Source organism: Vicia villosa, linkage group LG2 (assembly GCF_029867415.1).
Source record: "Vicia villosa cultivar HV-30 ecotype Madison, WI linkage group LG2, Vvil1.0, whole genome shotgun sequence".
NCBI lineage: Eukaryota > Viridiplantae > Streptophyta > Magnoliopsida > Fabales > Fabaceae > Vicia > Vicia villosa.
The window spans coordinates 36,609,528-36,627,941 of record NC_081181.1 but is presented as its reverse complement, the minus strand read 5'-3'; the positions used below and the strand labels follow the sequence as shown (position 1 = coordinate 36,627,941).

General features: G+C 35.1%; 2 protein-coding genes across 2 annotated transcripts; both read left to right on the top strand.

Annotated features, from left to right (window-relative positions):
• The first annotated feature begins 862 nt into the window (after positions 1–862).
• LOC131650050 (transcription factor BIM2) lies at positions 863–4,145 on the top strand. The gene is made up of 8 exons (XM_058919792.1): positions 863–1,025; positions 1,124–1,260; positions 1,463–1,547; positions 1,913–1,982; positions 2,090–2,185; positions 2,270–2,685; positions 3,538–3,667; positions 3,872–4,145. Exons 2-8 carry the CDS (start codon positions 1,155–1,157, stop codon positions 3,977–3,979), a joined length of 1,011 nt encoding a protein of 336 aa, XP_058775775.1. The 5' UTR covers positions 863–1,025; positions 1,124–1,154; the 3' UTR covers positions 3,980–4,145.
• A 13,559-nt stretch (positions 4,146–17,704) lies between these two features.
• LOC131648854 (uncharacterized) lies at positions 17,705–18,331 on the top strand. Its single transcript, XM_058918583.1, has one exon. It carries the CDS (start codon positions 17,705–17,707, stop codon positions 18,329–18,331), a length of 627 nt encoding a protein of 208 aa, XP_058774566.1.
• Positions 18,332–18,414: the final 83 nt, after the last annotated feature.

The following is an 18,414-nucleotide window of genomic DNA, read 5'->3' as shown; positions in this document are numbered from 1 at the left end:
ATCAAAATAACAAATACCCTACAAAATTACATATATAATTATAATATCACTAATTAATTACTTGAATTTAGTTTTTTTTTCATATCTTCTACATAAAAAATATAATTAGTTAATTACAAATGATAATTTTTTTTTAAAAATCACAAACATGAATAACTTATTTTATTAAAGATTCACTGAAAATATATTTTTCTTTTTAATATTTTAACATAACACAAAATAAAATTATAATTTTTGTAAGTTATTTTATAAATGAGAAGATTATGTGATCTCTCATTTGTGTGTCTCTCTTAACCCAATATTAATTCAATGTTAATGCTTATCATGTTAAACCAACATTTATGTCACAACACATGATACTCTCATCATTTAATTGACAGCATTAAATAAATAATTTAATATTTCAGATTAACAAAAGATTTAAATAAATAAAAAATATCTTTTTTAGATAAAAAAATAGAACTATAAGAAATGAGAGGATGCATTTCTATTATCCACAACCATTAATGATAATTATTTTATAATACATACACTTTTAAATTTAAAATATGATATTATACAAATTTGAGGAGAGATATTCTTCCTTAATTTATTTTTTAATTTAATTTCGAAAATAAAAAAAAAATTATTTTTTTAATTTAATGATTAAAAATATTAAATAATTAAATGTGGAGAAAAAATTATTATTTATATTTTTAAACATTATATTAAAAAGAATTAATAGTCAATATATATTATAAGTTATAACTTATTGTTGGAATAAGAATAGAATACAACTCCTCTGTAAATTTATATATTTATTAAATTATTAAATTGATGACTCATTTTATAGTGAATAGTAGAAAAAGAAAAAAAAATAGAGGAAAGGAAAGGAAAAGGGTTTATTGCCAAATGCAGAAGGCTCACGAGATGCGCATGAGTTCAACCACATGCTAACTTACCTCTTCTCTCCGGTGGTGGTCACTAATGTCCTTTGCCGGAGACACTCACTCCCATTTCATCGCCGGCGTAGATCACCTTCTGAGGTTCGAAATCCAATTTCCATTTTTTTCTTTTCTCGCTTTCAATTTCTCATATGGGTTGTTCCCTTTTCGCTCAAAGTTTTCATTTTTTTGGGATTCAGAATTGTTGAGTGATACCTTTTGCGTACAACAATGAAAGCAGGAAAAGTGAACCAAGAAGACGACGAGTACGATGAGGAAGAGTTCAATTCTTCTAAAAAACTAGGCACTTCCTCCTCTGCCCCTAACTCCAATAAAGGTATCTTTCTTGTTTCTTCTAAAAAACATGTTTTTACCTTTTTCTTATGTTGTTGTTAGATCCGATTATAGGTGTGTTTCTTTGTTTTGTATGATGTTTTAAATTTTTTATTTTGTAAAGATTATTGAATTTGGTAAATTGATTTTGTTTGAGCATTTGAAATCATGAAATGTTGTATTGGTTTAATTTGCTGTGTAAGCAGATGGAAAAGCTACTGATAAGGCTAGTGTAATAAGATCGAAACATTCTGTAACCGAGCAGCGTAGAAGAAGCAAGATAAATGAGAGGTATGTGTGAAATACATATTGGGAAAATATTACTGGCATATGCTTGGTGTTCTAGTGTATGTTTTATTAAATGTTCGCCACGGCGGCGCTTTTGTGGATATCAATGGTTGTTTTTTTGGCTGGCAACAATGGTAAATATCGGCCCATATTGCTGGTTTTTTTGCCATAATCCGCTATGACGGCTCCCCAAAGCAGCCAGTATGGCGGGATTTTGGCTCTTTGCCATGGACCGCCATCTGCCATTGATAACACTGGTTTCTGAGATACATGAGAGCTGTGTTGTTGAAGTTTAATGCTTTAAGTTGAAGTTTTTATAATTTGTCACTAAGCTTTGGAGATTGATGATTGGTGACATTGTTCTTCAGATTCCAAATATTGAGGGATCTCATACCTCAATGTGATCAAAAGAGGGACACAGCGTCATTCTTATTAGAGGTACTTTTGTAATCTTAGAAATACTTATCATTTTCATGTTTATATTAGTTGATAATTTAGCTGACCATAAATCTCCGAACCATTTGATTTATCATGCTTCTCTGCAGGTGATCGAGTATGTTCAGTACTTACAGGAGAAGGTACAAAAATATGAGGGATCGTATCAAGGTTGGAGTCAAGAGCCGTCGAAGTTGATGCCTTGGGTAAACTTATTAAACCATACTTTTAGGTTCTCGTGCTTTTGTTGATTTATTGATATAGAATGCTTACCCGCAATAATATTGCAGAGAAATAGCCATTGGCGTGTACAAAACTTTGTTGGTCAACCTGCATCTGTAAAGAATGGTTCAGGTCCGGCTTTGCCATTTCCCGGAAAGTTTGACGAAAGCAACATTAGTATCTCTCCAACTATGCTTAGTGGTGCTCAGACTATGATGGATCATGATCTGAGTCGGGATATTGTCGGAAAAACAGTAGAGAGGCAACCTGATTTAGCAAGCAAGGGAATTTCTCTGCCCGCACCTATGCATGCAAACATGTCTGTCCCTGTCAGAAGTGATGGTGTATTTTCCCATCCTCTTCATGGAACTGTTTCTGATGCACAATCAACTGAGTGTCCTGCAATTAGTGAACACCTGAACCCGCAGGATGAACTTACAATTGAAGGAGGGACAGTCAGCATCTCGAGTGTATACTCCCAAGAGTGCGTAATTACTTGAAAATCATCTTTTTATTCCACTGAAAATTTTGATGATTGTATAGCTTATTTAACATCGTTCATTTCTACAATCTATTCATTTCTCGTTTCTAAAAATATTTATTTTTTTACTGTTTTAAAATTCTAACCATTTGAAGTTCTTTCTTTTAATTTTTGAACTTGTCACGTGTTACATTTGTCAATAAATATGTTCGTAAAGATTTCCCTATAATGGTATGAATATTTGACAATTTCGAGGTTACATGTATGTTGACTTTGTCCTGTTTTTTACAATTCTTTCTCGTGTGTGATTAGCTTTCTTTATGAAAAAAGGAAATATGTCGGATTCAAGAGTTGCTTTGAAGGAATTGGCTAATAAGTTAAAATTGTTCTACAAGTGTTTTTTGTTAGTTCATGATTGTTGAATCTAGCAGTTTGGTTATATTGTATTTTGTAGGATGCTGGTCATGCTCATCGCCAATCATTCTTTTTGTATTACGTAAACTCTTCTTAGGACCATACCAAGTTTGAAACCTTTCCCAATGCTGTCACTTGCAATTGCGAAAATTAGTGATTTGTTCAAATTTTGCTATATTAATGCTAATGCTGCTATATGACAAGACTTTGTACTAGATCACGTCTAGCAGAATAATAGCGGTTTGTTAAAATTCCACTATGCCATAGTGCTATAGAGCTGCCATATTCTCTATTTGAATACACGGGCCTTGCCTCTAGATGCTTTTTTCAAAATGGCTTAGATTAATATTTATCTGCAAACGTCTATTAGGATAACGTCGTAGCTTTTGTTGAAGTCTATTTGACCTTTTAATGAGATGTATAAAATCATTTGTAAAACAGGTTGCTGAACAATCTAACTCAGGCACTACAAAGTGCCGGGCTAGATCTCTCGAAGGCTAACATTTCGGTGCAAATTGATCTTGGGAAGCGTGCAAACAAAGAGCCAAGTGGCGCAACCTCTTCTCCGAAGGTATACATAACGGTATTTTTGTCTTCATTAATATTTGAACCTTTTAACATGAACTTAGGCTAGTTGAGAGTCAATTCCTAACCAAGATTGCTTTGCAATTTTCTGTGCTCAAAAGTTATTAAATGAAGTCGAGTATTTTTGCATAAATGAAGTTAATGATCCTTTGAGGTCTAATTATTTTGTTTATTCATTTTGATTATGCAGGATCATGATAACCCTCTTTCTGGCAATCAAAACATTGCTCATTTTAGAGATGTTGACATTAGAGAGGATTCAATTCAAGCTCAGAAAAGAATGAAAACATTCAAGTGATGATGATTCATATGACTTTTTTATGCATCCAAATTTCTTACTTTGTTTCTATCCCTTGCTTCCTTGTGGTTATTGTACATCCTCCCCCATTTGTTTGAGTTTAATTCCTCTCATGAAGGTTATTTTTAACATGCAAAAACCTTAATTACATAATTATTTGTGGAGATGATTAGGTTTCTGCTCTATTGCCTGTGTCAATTTTTTTGGTGGTGTTACAAAGTAACAAATCAAAAAAAAGAAAAGAAAAGAAGAAGCTGGTTTGTCTCTCAAGCAAGCTTAGGTTGATTTCAGTGAAATGAGAAAGCGGAATGCTCACCCTCCTTGACCATAAAGTCAGCACATATGTTTTGCTCCCCTTGGAATGTGAACTAAATTTACAGTCTCATGATGCAAAGCAAGTGGATATGTGAAACCTCATTGAGAGTACGCTTTCTATTGTGAAGACAAGTTTTTCCAGCATTATTGTGTTTTGATGAAGATAAATGTTTGACAAAGAAGGTCAAGATGTTTTTGCTAAAATTAAGATAAAAAAGATTTCTAGTTTCATTGGATATTTTTACTAATCAAGAGTGTCTTATGGATTTAAGGTACAAATATGTTTTTTATTATTCATAGACTAAGTGCTCACACTGTAATTATTCATGCATCAAGTGTTTTACGTGTTTCCAAAAAACTTATCAAAATTTCAATTTTTTGAACATGTCAATCGACGGACATATGGTTACAATCGACTGGCACAATATTTCATATCATTCTGCCAAAGGAAAAAGCGCATTTTCTAAGCATGAATCAATTGTCACAAGGCTTTTTTTTTTTTTTTGAAATTTTTTTAAACGCTGGGCTCAAGGCAATTGATTGTGACAATTTCTTTATATACCTCCCTATCTTTTTAGCAATCCGCAGCGAAATTTCACAAATGCCCCTATATTTTGAAAGTATATCTCCGAATGCACATTTTTTTGAAAAAAATGTGATTTCAGATGTGCACATCCGAAAATACTTTTTTTTTTTTAAAAAAGAAGGTGAAATGGGTGGAATGACCTTGTTTGTACTTGTACCTGGCCGTGAGGTAACCTGGATTTTCAGTGAATCCGTTGTAATTGTATGTTCCTTGTAGGACCGAGCGAACCCCCTAAGATAGGGAGTTCAGGTAAACATCACTGTCGGCTCAGTGACTCGACCTACCATTTTCATGGTCATCAAGGGAAAGCCTAGCTACAACCTGTTGGTTGGAAGAGAGTGGCTACATGGGATCGGGGTTGTTCCTTATTCCATACATCAACGCTTGATTATTTGGAGGGAAGATGTTATTGTCGAAAACATCGAGGTCGACCAGAGCTATTTCATGGCTGATGTTAATAATGTCGGCCAAAAGCAGTTCGACATGAAGCTAGTAAATATTGCTCCTTGTCAACCAGCCGAAGAGGTGTATGCAAACTTGAGCGGGGCATTTGTCTCTTTGAAGCTGCATGAAACTCATGGTTTCATATGGGACGTGGAGCCTTTAGAGGATCCATATGTAACAAACCCTGCGCCAACGGGCTGGGGAAACAACAATAATGAAGATGTCTGAGCTAGAAGCTCTAAAAAAGATTTTGGCATATATTGCTGAAAACAAAATAAATTCGACTTTAGAGGATGAAGTAAGTATGGCTGAAGAGGCCAACAGAATTCGAATCTCAGAAGCAAATTTGGCTATTGATCCAAAGCCACCAGATAGAGAAGATGTGGTTAAAGACGTCAATAGGCAACGTTTTGGTTGCATATATGACGAAGAACCTTTAAGTTTCGAAAAGGATCCCATGGCGCCTGAGAAAATGCAGCCACGAGATCCCTTAGAGGAAATCGACCTTGGCGAGAAAGGGGATAAACGACCCACATATATCAGCGCCAACATCGACAAAAAGCTCAAATCTGAGGTAATATTATTGTTAAAAGAATTTAAAGATTGTTTTTCTTGGGGCTATAATGAAATGCCAGGTTTGAGCAGGGAGTTGGTCGAACTAAAGCTACCAATACAAGCTGGAAAAAAGCCAGTGAAGCAAACACCTCGACGTTTTTCTCCAGCAATAATGTCAAAAATAAAGGAGGAAGTCGAAAGGCTCCTCAAGAGCAAGTTCATAATAACTGCAAGGTACGTTGAATGGTTGGAAAATATTATGCCAGCCATGAAGAAAAATGGAAAGTTAAGAGTGTGCATTGATTTTAGAGATTTAAACGCTGCCACTCCTAAAGATGAGTACGCCATGCCTGTGGCAGAAATGTTAATTGATTTTGCCGCTGGTTTTGAATACTTGAGTATGCTTGATGGTTATGCTGGTTATAACCAAATTTTTATTGTAGATGAGGATGTCTTGAAGACGGCGTTTCGTTGCCCAGGGGCATTAGGAACCTATGAATGAGTGGTCATGCCATTCGGCTTGAAAAATGTCGGAGCAACATACCAGAGGGTAATGAATTCTATGTTTCGTGATTTTATCAAAGACTTTATGCAGATTTACATCGATGATATTGTGATAAAGTCGACTAGTAAATCGACACGTTTGGAACATCTTAGAAAATCCTTTGAAAGGATGAGGCAATATGGATTAAAAATGAATCCATTAAAATGGGCTTTTTGTGTGCAGGAGGGAGATTTTCTTGGTTTTGTGGTACATAAAAGGGTATAAAAGTCAACCAAAGCCATTATCAAATATCAAGCAGGTATACAATGAATGGTACCATCTTAAAGTTAGAAAATGGGCCCGAGGTCGGAAATGCAACACCTTTTGAAACTTTTCGGTGATAACCAATACATTTCAAGCTTTAGAACTTGTGAGGACAAAGTTACGGTTTGTTACATATTTTGGACTCATCCCAAAAGTATCAAGTTGTTCAAAACATTTCCAACCATTCTTATAATTGATTCGACATACAAGACCAACAAGTATAGGCTTCCACTTCTAGAAATTGTTGGTGAGACCTCCATGGGCAAAGACATATTCGGTTGGATTCGCTTTTTTGGAATGTGAAAAAGAAGATAAATTTACACGGGCTTTGGAAATATGTAAGACTTTGTTGGTTGATCAAAAAAATATGCCTAGTGTCATCGTTCCCGACCGAGATAATGCTTTGATGAATGCAGTAGGTACCGTCTTCCCGATATCCACTGCATTACTTTGTTGGTATCACATAACATGCAATGTGAGAACTAAGCTCAAACTCGTGGTTGGCACAAAAGAAATAAAGGATGACAACTGAAACATCATCAAAGCCGGTGTTTTGGTTGACAAGATAATGGCCGCATGGAGGGAGATTTTAGATGCATGTTTCAAAGAATTGTATACCGAGAAAGTGGTACAACTCCGGACATTGTGTGTCGGATTGAACACTTTTTTTCATTACATCGAAAGTATTATCCTTGAAAAAGTAAAATAAAAAGTTGTTTGTGCTTGGACGGATCGAGTTAGACATCTTGGTTGCACTACAACTAACCGTGTTGAATCCGCACATGCGAAATTGAAGAAATGGTTTGGTGATAGCGAGGGGGATTTGTGTAGGGGATGGGACACTGTGAACCAAATGCTCCAAAATCAACATAAATAAATTCAAACATCGTTTGGTCGGAGCAAGACGGTTGTGAAACACCGGTTTAAGGGTAGAAATCTCTACTCGCAATTGATTTACAACATATCTAGTGTGGGATTGAATTTTATTTTTCATGAAGCGAGGCGGGCGGAAACGACGGGCCCGGATAGTTCAAAATATGGGTATACAATTAGAAAAACTTACGATCTTCCACGTGCTTGTATACTTTCAAAAAAGATGAAGTTGAATTCCCCGATACGCATGGATGAAGTAATCGATCATTGGAAAAAGCTCCACTTTGATGATTTCGAACCGGCGAAAGAGGGTGAATCCAAAATTACCATCTCCGACGAGTTGGAAGAGATAATGGATAAGTTTACTAAAGGGGATGACACCGTGAAGTTTCACATAAAAAACAATTGCAAATGCATTTTCGGAGACCACCGATTTGAAACCTCCATCTCAACCGCTTAAAACCAAAGGTGCGCCTAAAAATCCGAAAACTACCCAAGATGACACATCGACTAAAAGAAATCCTTCTTATTATGAACATGTTGATGCAATGATCCCGGATTCACCCACACCAAAGTCCAAGTGTAGTGCTAACAAAGGAGCACGTATTTCGAAGCCGCCTCGCACACCTCCGATAAAAAAATCTCTGATGATCTACATTGATGAGATGCCACTATTTATGCAAAAATATATTGATAATATAGTTGATGTGGGTACTGACAATAATTGTGGGTATCAGGTCGTTGCCGTTTTGCTCGGAAAAGGAGAAGAAGATCACACTTTATTCGACGGGCACTTATTTCGGAGTTGATTTTGCATAGGAATTGTGCATGTTTGTATGTCATGCATCATCATGTCGTGTTATGTGGAGATGAGCCTAGGTGGGAATCCATGATGGGTGCCTAGTCTCATCCGGGCTCCAAGTGGGAGTCGAGTCACTACAATAAAATTAGGGTTTTACGACACAAAAATCACAACAGTTACTTGATAAATGTCGTAACTCTAATATAGAGACGTGTGTCACGACGGTATACACCTACCGTCCTTACAATTTTTAAAAATTATTAAATATAACGACTGTTATACAACTACCACCCTGAAAATCAGTTCACGATGGGTTAAAAATCGTCCTAAATTATATGTTACGATGGTACATTAACTGTCGCCCACCAAACCAAATAACACACGCCCTGCACCATGAGAAACTCATCAAAGGTCACGACGGTGAACCAACCGTTGTGCCCACTTAAAAATTATCAAACTTCACGAAGGTGAACCTACTGTCACCCATGATTACAAACAGTTATCGAAGGACACGACGGTGAACCTACCGTCGCCACCCCATATCCTTCACCCGCGTATAAAAAGTTCACTATAGTGTTTTCACCCGTCGTCATCTATGAATGCACCTTTTGCGCCAAAACTGAATCCTCTTTTTATGTTGTTTATTCTCTTCTTTTTTTAGAATCACCGTCAAAGGCCACTCACGCTCAACAAAGAATCACAATTAAAGCATTTCTCTCAGCCACTTACGTCGTCATTGCGAATCACCGTCAAAACAACCATCATCAATTCAAATCACCATAAAAATTAATATCAGTTTTATAATATAAAATTTAACAATCTAAAGAATAAACATTATTATTAAAATATATGAAAATTATTTTATTTAATAAAAAAATTAATTAACTATTTTCCCATTGATCATTTCATCATTTGTATATAATACATATCATATCACATCATTAATAAATTTAATTAGAAAATATAATATAATTATATAAGTAATTTAATTTTTATCGAATGCACATTAAGCATATGATAAAAAAACAATTATGCTCATTTTTTATTATATTCATTATCGTTAATATAAACAACGGGATTTCAGGCTACAATCTTATAATATTTTTTATTATTGAAAATTTACTTTTATTTCCTCAAATATTGATCCACAATTTTTTTTTTATTTTCCTCAAAAATTAAAGTTCAACTCAATTGAATTTAGCAAAATTCAAGAAAGAGAAATTCAACATTCATTCATCTGGAAACTCAACTTTCGTATGCACACTAGGAGATAAGTGGTCGTTCAGGGGAACGTGCATGACTTACCCGAATTCCGACAGGAATCAGGTTCGTATGAATGAATCATATTGTATATGTTGGTACCGCATGCATAGAGTCGTGATAGTTGAGTCACATTCCATATACTAATGAATGTGGACTGTGTACAATAAAGGTGCATATATTATGATAATATTTATGTGTATGGAAATTGTTATTGATGTGGTTTGTCTGTGAATACTACTCCTTAACATGTGATTTACACCATTTAATTATTTGAATGATTTCTCACCCCTTTTGTATTGTTGTGTTTGTGCTCCTCGGGGAGTACAAGTGATCAGGTACCTGAGTAATTCATGGATTCTTGTGTTGCTTTTTGATGGAGTCTTAGGGTTCGCTCTAATATGTAACACCGGGGACACGAGAATTTATTATGTTTCGTTTTGGGGTTCTTTGTTATGTATCACGTTTTGAATTTAATGTTGGACCATAGCGAGGTGGAATCTATTTATGTTGAAGCTTGAGTGTCATGAATTAATTTTAATTACCTATTCCGCTGCATGTTTTCTGAAGAGAAGTTATACAAAATGATTGTTATGTCATGAGTTTTAAGGGATGTGGCATTCTGCTTTACTATTTTCTAATCACGTTTATAATATCGTAATAAATAATTAACAGAGAAAATAGGGTGTTACACTATATTTAATACTCCCTCCGTCCAGATTCATTGAATAATTAATGTATCTAGTCTATATATAGACCAGATTCATTGAATAATTAATGTATCTAGTCTATATATAGACCAGATACATTAATTATTCAATGAATCTAAAAATTGATTTTCTCTTATAATTTAGGACAGAGAGAGTACAATAATACTGATAAAGCAAATTACTATGAATTAACTTTTTGTTCATAAAAAACATGACCACTCTCAATGGATAAAATGACCCATTTCATCAAATATAAATTTATAATATAGAAAACAATGAGACAATGTATATCAATATTGTTTTGTAGATATCCATATTTTACTGAAATTTTAGAATAGTAATTGAAAAGGGTTGATAACTCAAAGTTGAACTCTGAACTTGCAGCCTAGTTTTGACAACATTTGAAGGAGTTGAGCTCGATTGAAAGGTTTTCCCAATTTATTGGTTGTGACTAAGAGCTTCCTACATTACCCATACCATCTTATTTAAGGAAGAGGTCAGAACATACCGTCCTAAGAGCAGCCCTCAAATGAATTATTAAGATGTTATTTTGAGTTAGATATCCAATTTTCATTCCTATACTATTTCAAACTTTGGTTTTGAGATTCAAAAGTTAATAGCTAATCTTGTTTGTTTTAACAGTGAATTGGTGTTGAAATTAAAAATTTAGGAAATATCACAACCCTAAAATCTCAATTCACCCCTTAATACTCTTAGACACCTGGTGAAATTCCATTTATGCCCCCTAATTTCGGAGATGCCCATCAGGAAACACCTTTTTTTTGCCAAAATTTATTTCTTTCCAGAGCCTTATCTACGGAAGCATTAAAAATATAGTGAACGTTGGAAAAATTCAAATTAATTCAGTTCAGGAAATGTTCTGTAGATATATCTACGGAACGTGTTAAAAACATAATGTTTCGTAGATGTACCTACGAAACATTTTGTTATATTTTAAATCAACAACATTTCACTCCAAATATAGTACATCAAGATAGTGTAATGTAAAGGCAATGGTATATGGTATACAAAAATAATACATCGTATAAACCATCCAAATAGTGTCAAACATAATTAAAATAAAGTACATCAATCTAATAAAAATACAGACATCAAAATAATAAGCACGATCACTATTGTGTGTGCCGAACAACAACCCCATCCTCTCCTCTACCTCTGGCGCCACCTCTGCGTCCACCACCTCATCTGCCGGGTACTCTGCCTCTACTGTCAAGTGCCCCACATGTACTGGCACAATGTCTATGGTACAAAAATTCCCCCTCTGCCACCCTCATGATATCTTCCAGTATATGCCTTTGACCAGACCCCTCATGGAAGAAACCATCGCCAAGGCCTGCCTGCGCGATCTCAAGTATCTCATGACAACGGGGAAGCACATCCTTAGTATGGTCAAACTGAGACTTATGAGTCTGCAATATCTCTTGATGTGATGGTATGGCGGAGATCCCTCTGTAGTGGGGATCATGTACGGGTGTGACACAGTGAAGTACCAAGTGATGTACCTGTCGTGCAGCTCCAGTCTACCTCTGCTCCTTAGCCCGAGCCTCGTTTGGAATCATGTGATGGAGAAAATCTGCAAAGGCCTCATATATCTGCCAACGGGTCATCAAGATAGGATCAGAGACAAAAGGATCGTGAGGTATCTTCAGACAGTAGATAAACTGCCGCATGAACTCCCCAGTTGTACTCATGGATCCGTGCGGTATCTAAAAAGTACCTCAGATAAACGACATTTGTATTGGAGGAGATCGTGTCCACAAACAGCTGAGTTCCGATCAAAAATAAGAAGTAACACCTAAGCACTCGCTGTCTGTGTATCTCTACCTCAACTGGGTCACCAACAGCCTGTTGTTCCGCAAGTGACTCGACATCAAATCTCTGCGTCAAGAAGGAAAACCTCACATGCGCGCCACAGGTCCTCTCCACCTCCTCAAACGCATCCTTTAGATCAGCTGCGAGCCCCTCAACCAAAGCCTCTCTCGCTTCCTCCTTCGTCGTCCTACCGTGACAAAGGAGGGTATGTAACACCCCAAATTCTACCCGAAATTATAATGCAGAAATTAGAGTATTTTAAAAACTATCAACAAGAATTTGGGATATCACATTTACTTCATATAAATAACACATAATCAGATACGCAACACTTCAATCTCAGAGGATCACAAACGACTTATATCAGCTCTAAGAACAAACCAACTTTTATTTAATATGCTGCAGAATCATAACATTCGATTTTATAAACAAATCATCTTTATTCAATCAGAAACAACTTTGAAACATCATAGTAATTCTCATTATTCACCTTAGAACTCAAAAAATTATATGTTAACTACATGAAACAACAAAATAAACATCCCCCGAGTGCTACATATCAGAGCGACACACCAACTGGACTCAATGAAGCTACAAACTTCCACAGCTATACTTGAGTACTTGCCCATTTCACATGGTAGGGGAAACATCAGTAGAAGGGGTGAGATATCAAACAGTATAAAAGAATGTATGATAATACTTATAGCGAAGATAAGATCATACACTATTCACCACTTCTCATCTCAAAGTAACTTGCATCATAACAACAATGTTAATAATCAATCACAATAATATATTCAAATTCACAACTAATTCATCAACAACTACAACATTTCCTTCATAATCACAACGAGAATCGACGTAACTATCATCACGACAAACATCAACAAAACATAGCAATGAATTCACAACCACGAATCCAACTTAAACAACAACATAATCAACTTAATCCAACTTAAAAAACAACATAATCAACTTAATCCAACTTAGACAACAACATAATCAACTTAACATAACAATCATTCATCAACACAACAACTCGATATGCGACTCATTATGCAACTCAAACTATTCAAATGCATGTGGTACCATTCGGAGTAAACTCCCAACTTAAACATTGCCAGTAATTCTGAGGCATAAGGCAAAGCCTTCAACTTAAAACGTGTCAACCCAGGCCAACTTTAATGAGCATTAGCTCCAACTTGAACATTGCCAATCCAGGCCAACTTTATGTTATGCTATGCTATGCGACGCAATGATGCAACATCCACAAGTACAACAACAACTTAAACATACAACAATAACAACAACTTAAACATGCATCAATTGCATCAAATTAAATCAACACTGGTCATTTGACCTACAACTCAAACATGTCCATATATTGGGACGATTCAACTTATTCAACATTGGCCATAGGCCTACAACTTCATCAACACATCAACAACAAGTTATAATAACAACACATCAACAATAACAACATATTCAACTTCACAATACATCATCATCATCGTATAAGTATCATCATATAATCGTCTTCGTCATAACAACATCTATTCGCCATAAAGAGCATACATCATGTTATTTCAAACATAATCATTTCCAACTATACAACAATATTCACTTCATGCTTATCCACACAATACAACCTATCAACTTTGACCATAGGTTCTACAACAACAACAACAACAAATTCAACATACTAACAACAAACATAAGTACATGTTATCTACAATTCATCAATACATAACGCACACAAACATGATTACATGTTATCAACAATTCATTACATAGCTCACACAAACATAATTACATGTTATCGACAATTCATTCAAAACATGATTAGAGTCAATTTCACGAGAATCTAACATAAACCCTAACATTTTCAATTCCACAACTAAACTCATTATTTCACTATCAATGGTTTACCCACAACAAGCACAACAATCTAATGCATATAGATTATCAATTGCACACAACTTATCACATTTATATCATCACATTCCAACAAACCATCAAATACCCAAAATTGCACATAGAAGAACATGGATATCAAGTATAGAATCTACCCACCATAACATACTATCGTACAACACTTTATCATGAAAGAACCCCACCCTTACCTTGGTAAATTTGGACTCTTTCACCATAGCTCTAAGCTTTTCTCCAAAAGAAATCATTTCTAACATCATTTGGAGACACACCTAAAATCCAGTTCGGAAATTGGCTTATCAGAAGAACTTAAAAACCCTCAAAATGAAAATCACTCCGCTCAGAACTTACCTTTACGAGTCAGGAACGCCGTGACCAAGTATCGGAATGATCCAACGGTTGGATTGAGAGATACACCCGATTTGCCAAGGTGGTTTTCTGCTGAAACTTGCTGTAAATGTTGAGGCTTCCTATATAATTTTTCTTCTTCCCTCAAGTGCTTTTCCCTTTGAATTTTTCGCTCTTCTATTTCTTATTTCTCCCCCAAAATGAGTTATGATTCTCCAACCCTAATCTCTACTCTTACTATCTCTTATCTTAATGGGCTTAACCCATAATCCATCTATTATGTTATATTCTACCACTTAGGCTCAAATCATTAAAATCTCTCTAATTACTTAATTAAGCCAAATAACACAAACACACACATAATTAAATACTTAAATAATTATTATATCACATAATAACTAAATAAATAAATAATTATTAACAACATCAAATAATATAATTACTAAAATAATAGCGAATAAAATCGAGCTGTTACAGGGTACCCCAAATAGGTATATGCAGGACGCATGTGATTTTGTCTAAAGTAATGGTAATCTCACTATGAGGCAGATGAAGTGAGGACGTCTCTGGGTGTCATCTCTCCGCAAATGCCATCAGCATCCCGTTATGTATAGTGGAGTACCCGATCTGACATAGATTCTTTAGCCTAGAAGCTGCAAGGACATCCTGAAATCACGCCTCTGTAGGCTGTTGTAGAAATAAAATCTTCCTCCCGTCGTTGTAGAACTTCTAGGAAGCCCTATCCAGAAAATTTCCAAAGAAAACACTATTAATAACACGCAAAGTTAGAAATAATAAATTTCCATTGAGGTTTAAAAAGTAATAAGTCTAAGAAATGTTATCTCTCTGTTCCAGACATGTCTGGTAGTATGATCTGCGTATCTTGTCAACAGGGATAAATCCGAAGGACCTCCTGGGTAACCCTCAAGCACCTCAGGCGCACCAGCCTCCCTGTGGAATGGGTCCGCACCATCAGGAGGTGGCACAAAAGATCCTGCATCTACCAGATGTGGCACAGGAGGAGTAGAAGTAGGCATAGGAGGAGCAGAAGTATCCCGACTTCTGCGGTGGAGGGCGCCTATGAAGTACCATCACCATCATCTTGATACCTACGGGATGAAGAAGTAGAAGTGGAAGGCCCATGTCCACTATGCTCCTTGTGAGTCTGCATCGTGGCCCCATCATTCACGTCTGCTAGAACAGAGATGTCAGCTACATCTGCTGAAACGGAGGTGCCATATGTCACTATGACACTATCTGCATTTGTGCACGTCTCACGAAGGCATGTTGTACAATCCTCCCAGATATAAGTCGGTCTGATTGGTCGACCATGATGTCTGCATTGTATTACAAATAAAGTTGAATTAGGTACAATTAACTTATTAAAACAAAAGGAAAAAAGCTCAATTATAACTCCGTAGTTGCATATATGGAAAGCTTATATAAATGCATCTACGAAAGCACCTAGCATTTCTAAAACTGGGTTTCTTCTGTATATGCACATACGGAACTACCTAATATTTTGTTTGTTTCGTAGATGCACTTACGGAACGTGATGCAACTTTCAAAACGCAACAATGACGTCTGTCGGTATTCCAGCCGTTAAAAAACCCATTTTTGGTGGCTTGATCGTCTTTTTTACACATCAATAAATTCCTACATTGTCTCTAAACTTTGCTTTTAAAACTATCAAATCATTTCACACCTAAAAATTGAATTTTAACTCTATTACGGGAAATACTCGAAAATAACTCAAAAAATCAAAAACCTACCAATTAAATTGAGTGTTGAACGAGTTCGAATGTGTTGATCGTTGACGTTGATGTTCACTGTCGAACTCGAGGGAAAACAACGGAGTTTTGTGGAAGTTTGATTTTTGAAGTTGAAAGAGACTGGGAGTGTAGAGAAGATGGAAAGTGAAGAATAAGGGGGGAGAAGAGTCTAGCGTGAATATAAGATCAAATGCTTTCGGATGTGCATGATTGAAAATATTTCCTAGATGCACCTACGAAACAAATGAACTTTGAACCAAAAAAATGTACTTCCAGATATACATCTACAGAAACAGGAGACATTTTTGACAACGCACGTGGTGGCTAAGAAGCTCAAGGTATAGATTAAGAGTTTTTCAAAATTTAAGATATTTATTATTCAGTGCTTAAGAGTAACTTAAGATATTCATAAATACAAATAAAATCAAAAGAGAAATAAATTAAAATCGTATCCAAGTAATAATGACTAACTAGCATCTTAATCATGATAAATACGGTAAAGATTTATCTATAACAAATCTTCTAACATAAATAAAATCTGTTAAGAAAGATTTATTTTGGTAATGAAATATTAACGTTGTGAATCTAAAATCATGTATAAATATAATCCATATCATACTTTGTCTGAAATTAACTCATCATCTATCTTCTTCCCTTTCTCTTGTTCACGCTCACTCTTTGCTCTTCTTTTTGTGTTTCTCTTCTCATCAACGATCTTCAACGATCCAGCAGCTCTCATAATCGGTTCAGGTATTGATTATTCTTCAATCACAATTCTATCTTCTTCCTCTTCTTTGCATTGCTCATCTTTAGGGTTCATACAAATTTCCAATTGTGTTTCTCTTCTTCTTTTTCTGCATGCAAGAGGAGAAGGAGGAGGGTATTAAGGGTATTTTCTGTTGCTTATGAGTGATACTGTATAATCTTTTAAACGTGTCTAACATTTGGAGAAAGAAAAAAAATAGAAACCCGACAAGAACCTTTTATTTTTATAAGGTTTAGCAAAAACCTTAGTTTTCCGACCAAAATTTGGGTAAAACATAACAATGTTCGTAAAAGAAAATTCTAACTTGTCATAGCATAATGATATATTATCCGGAATATGCCTATATTTTTATGAATATATATTATGAAAATATTATTCATACTTCAGTATCAAACTATCTTTCTTTCTTGGCATTGATAATAGGAAAATTAGAATGACATGAATAATGCATGTTGAATGGTGTATATGTGGTGCGTGTGCAGAGTGCAGACTTCTAAATAAATTGTACACTAAATATTGAATAAACTAAAATAAACATATTTTTATTTTCTTAAATTTTAAAAACAAAAAAAAAAATGAAGATTATACTTTTCATACCGTTAAATTGTAAACAAAATGTATTTGATCTGATTTTAGTATTTCTTTAACAAAATATTCTCACCTTCTCTTATTTTAATTATCTATTTTTATTTTTCAGTTGCAAAGAATTTGACTTTAAGGAATGGAGCAACAAGGACATCAAAGACATAGAATCATAAATGGTTCACATGTTTACTATGGAGATGTAATTGGACCATTTGTACCATGGAATGTTATTAGCAATGTTAACTATCAAATGATGAGTGTTCCTTATGGGTCTCATGGTGGAAATCAACTTAGGAGGAGTATCCCACAAATATATGCTCATGTTGAAGATGGACACTTTATTCTCAATGATCAAGTCAACCATGTTTCAACAAGAAGATTCATTGAACCTCATACACCATATCATACCAATCTTGGAAGAAACCAACCTAGGGTGAGTACACAAGATGTCTTGCCGGCTAATGCTTATGTTCAAGATGGTCACTTGATTCTTCAACAAAACAACATAAACCAAGCTTTATTAAGAAGAGACATTAAAGCTACTCAAACACGTTCTGTTACAAATCTTAAGAGAATTACAATTGAAGATGGAACGACAAATTCTGAACATATCACATGTTCCATTTGTCTTATGGAACTTTCAAGTAGTTCAATCGCTATTCAATTGCCTAGTCCTTGCTCACATGTGTATCACGAAGATTGTATTATGAGGTGGTTTGATAGATCTAGGACATGCCCTTTGTGTCGTAGGTCTGTTTTGTGAAATTCGTCATATATTTGTTAACTCTTTTTTTATAGTATTATACATATTGATTTAAATTGACGAAATGGATGGAAATATTCTTA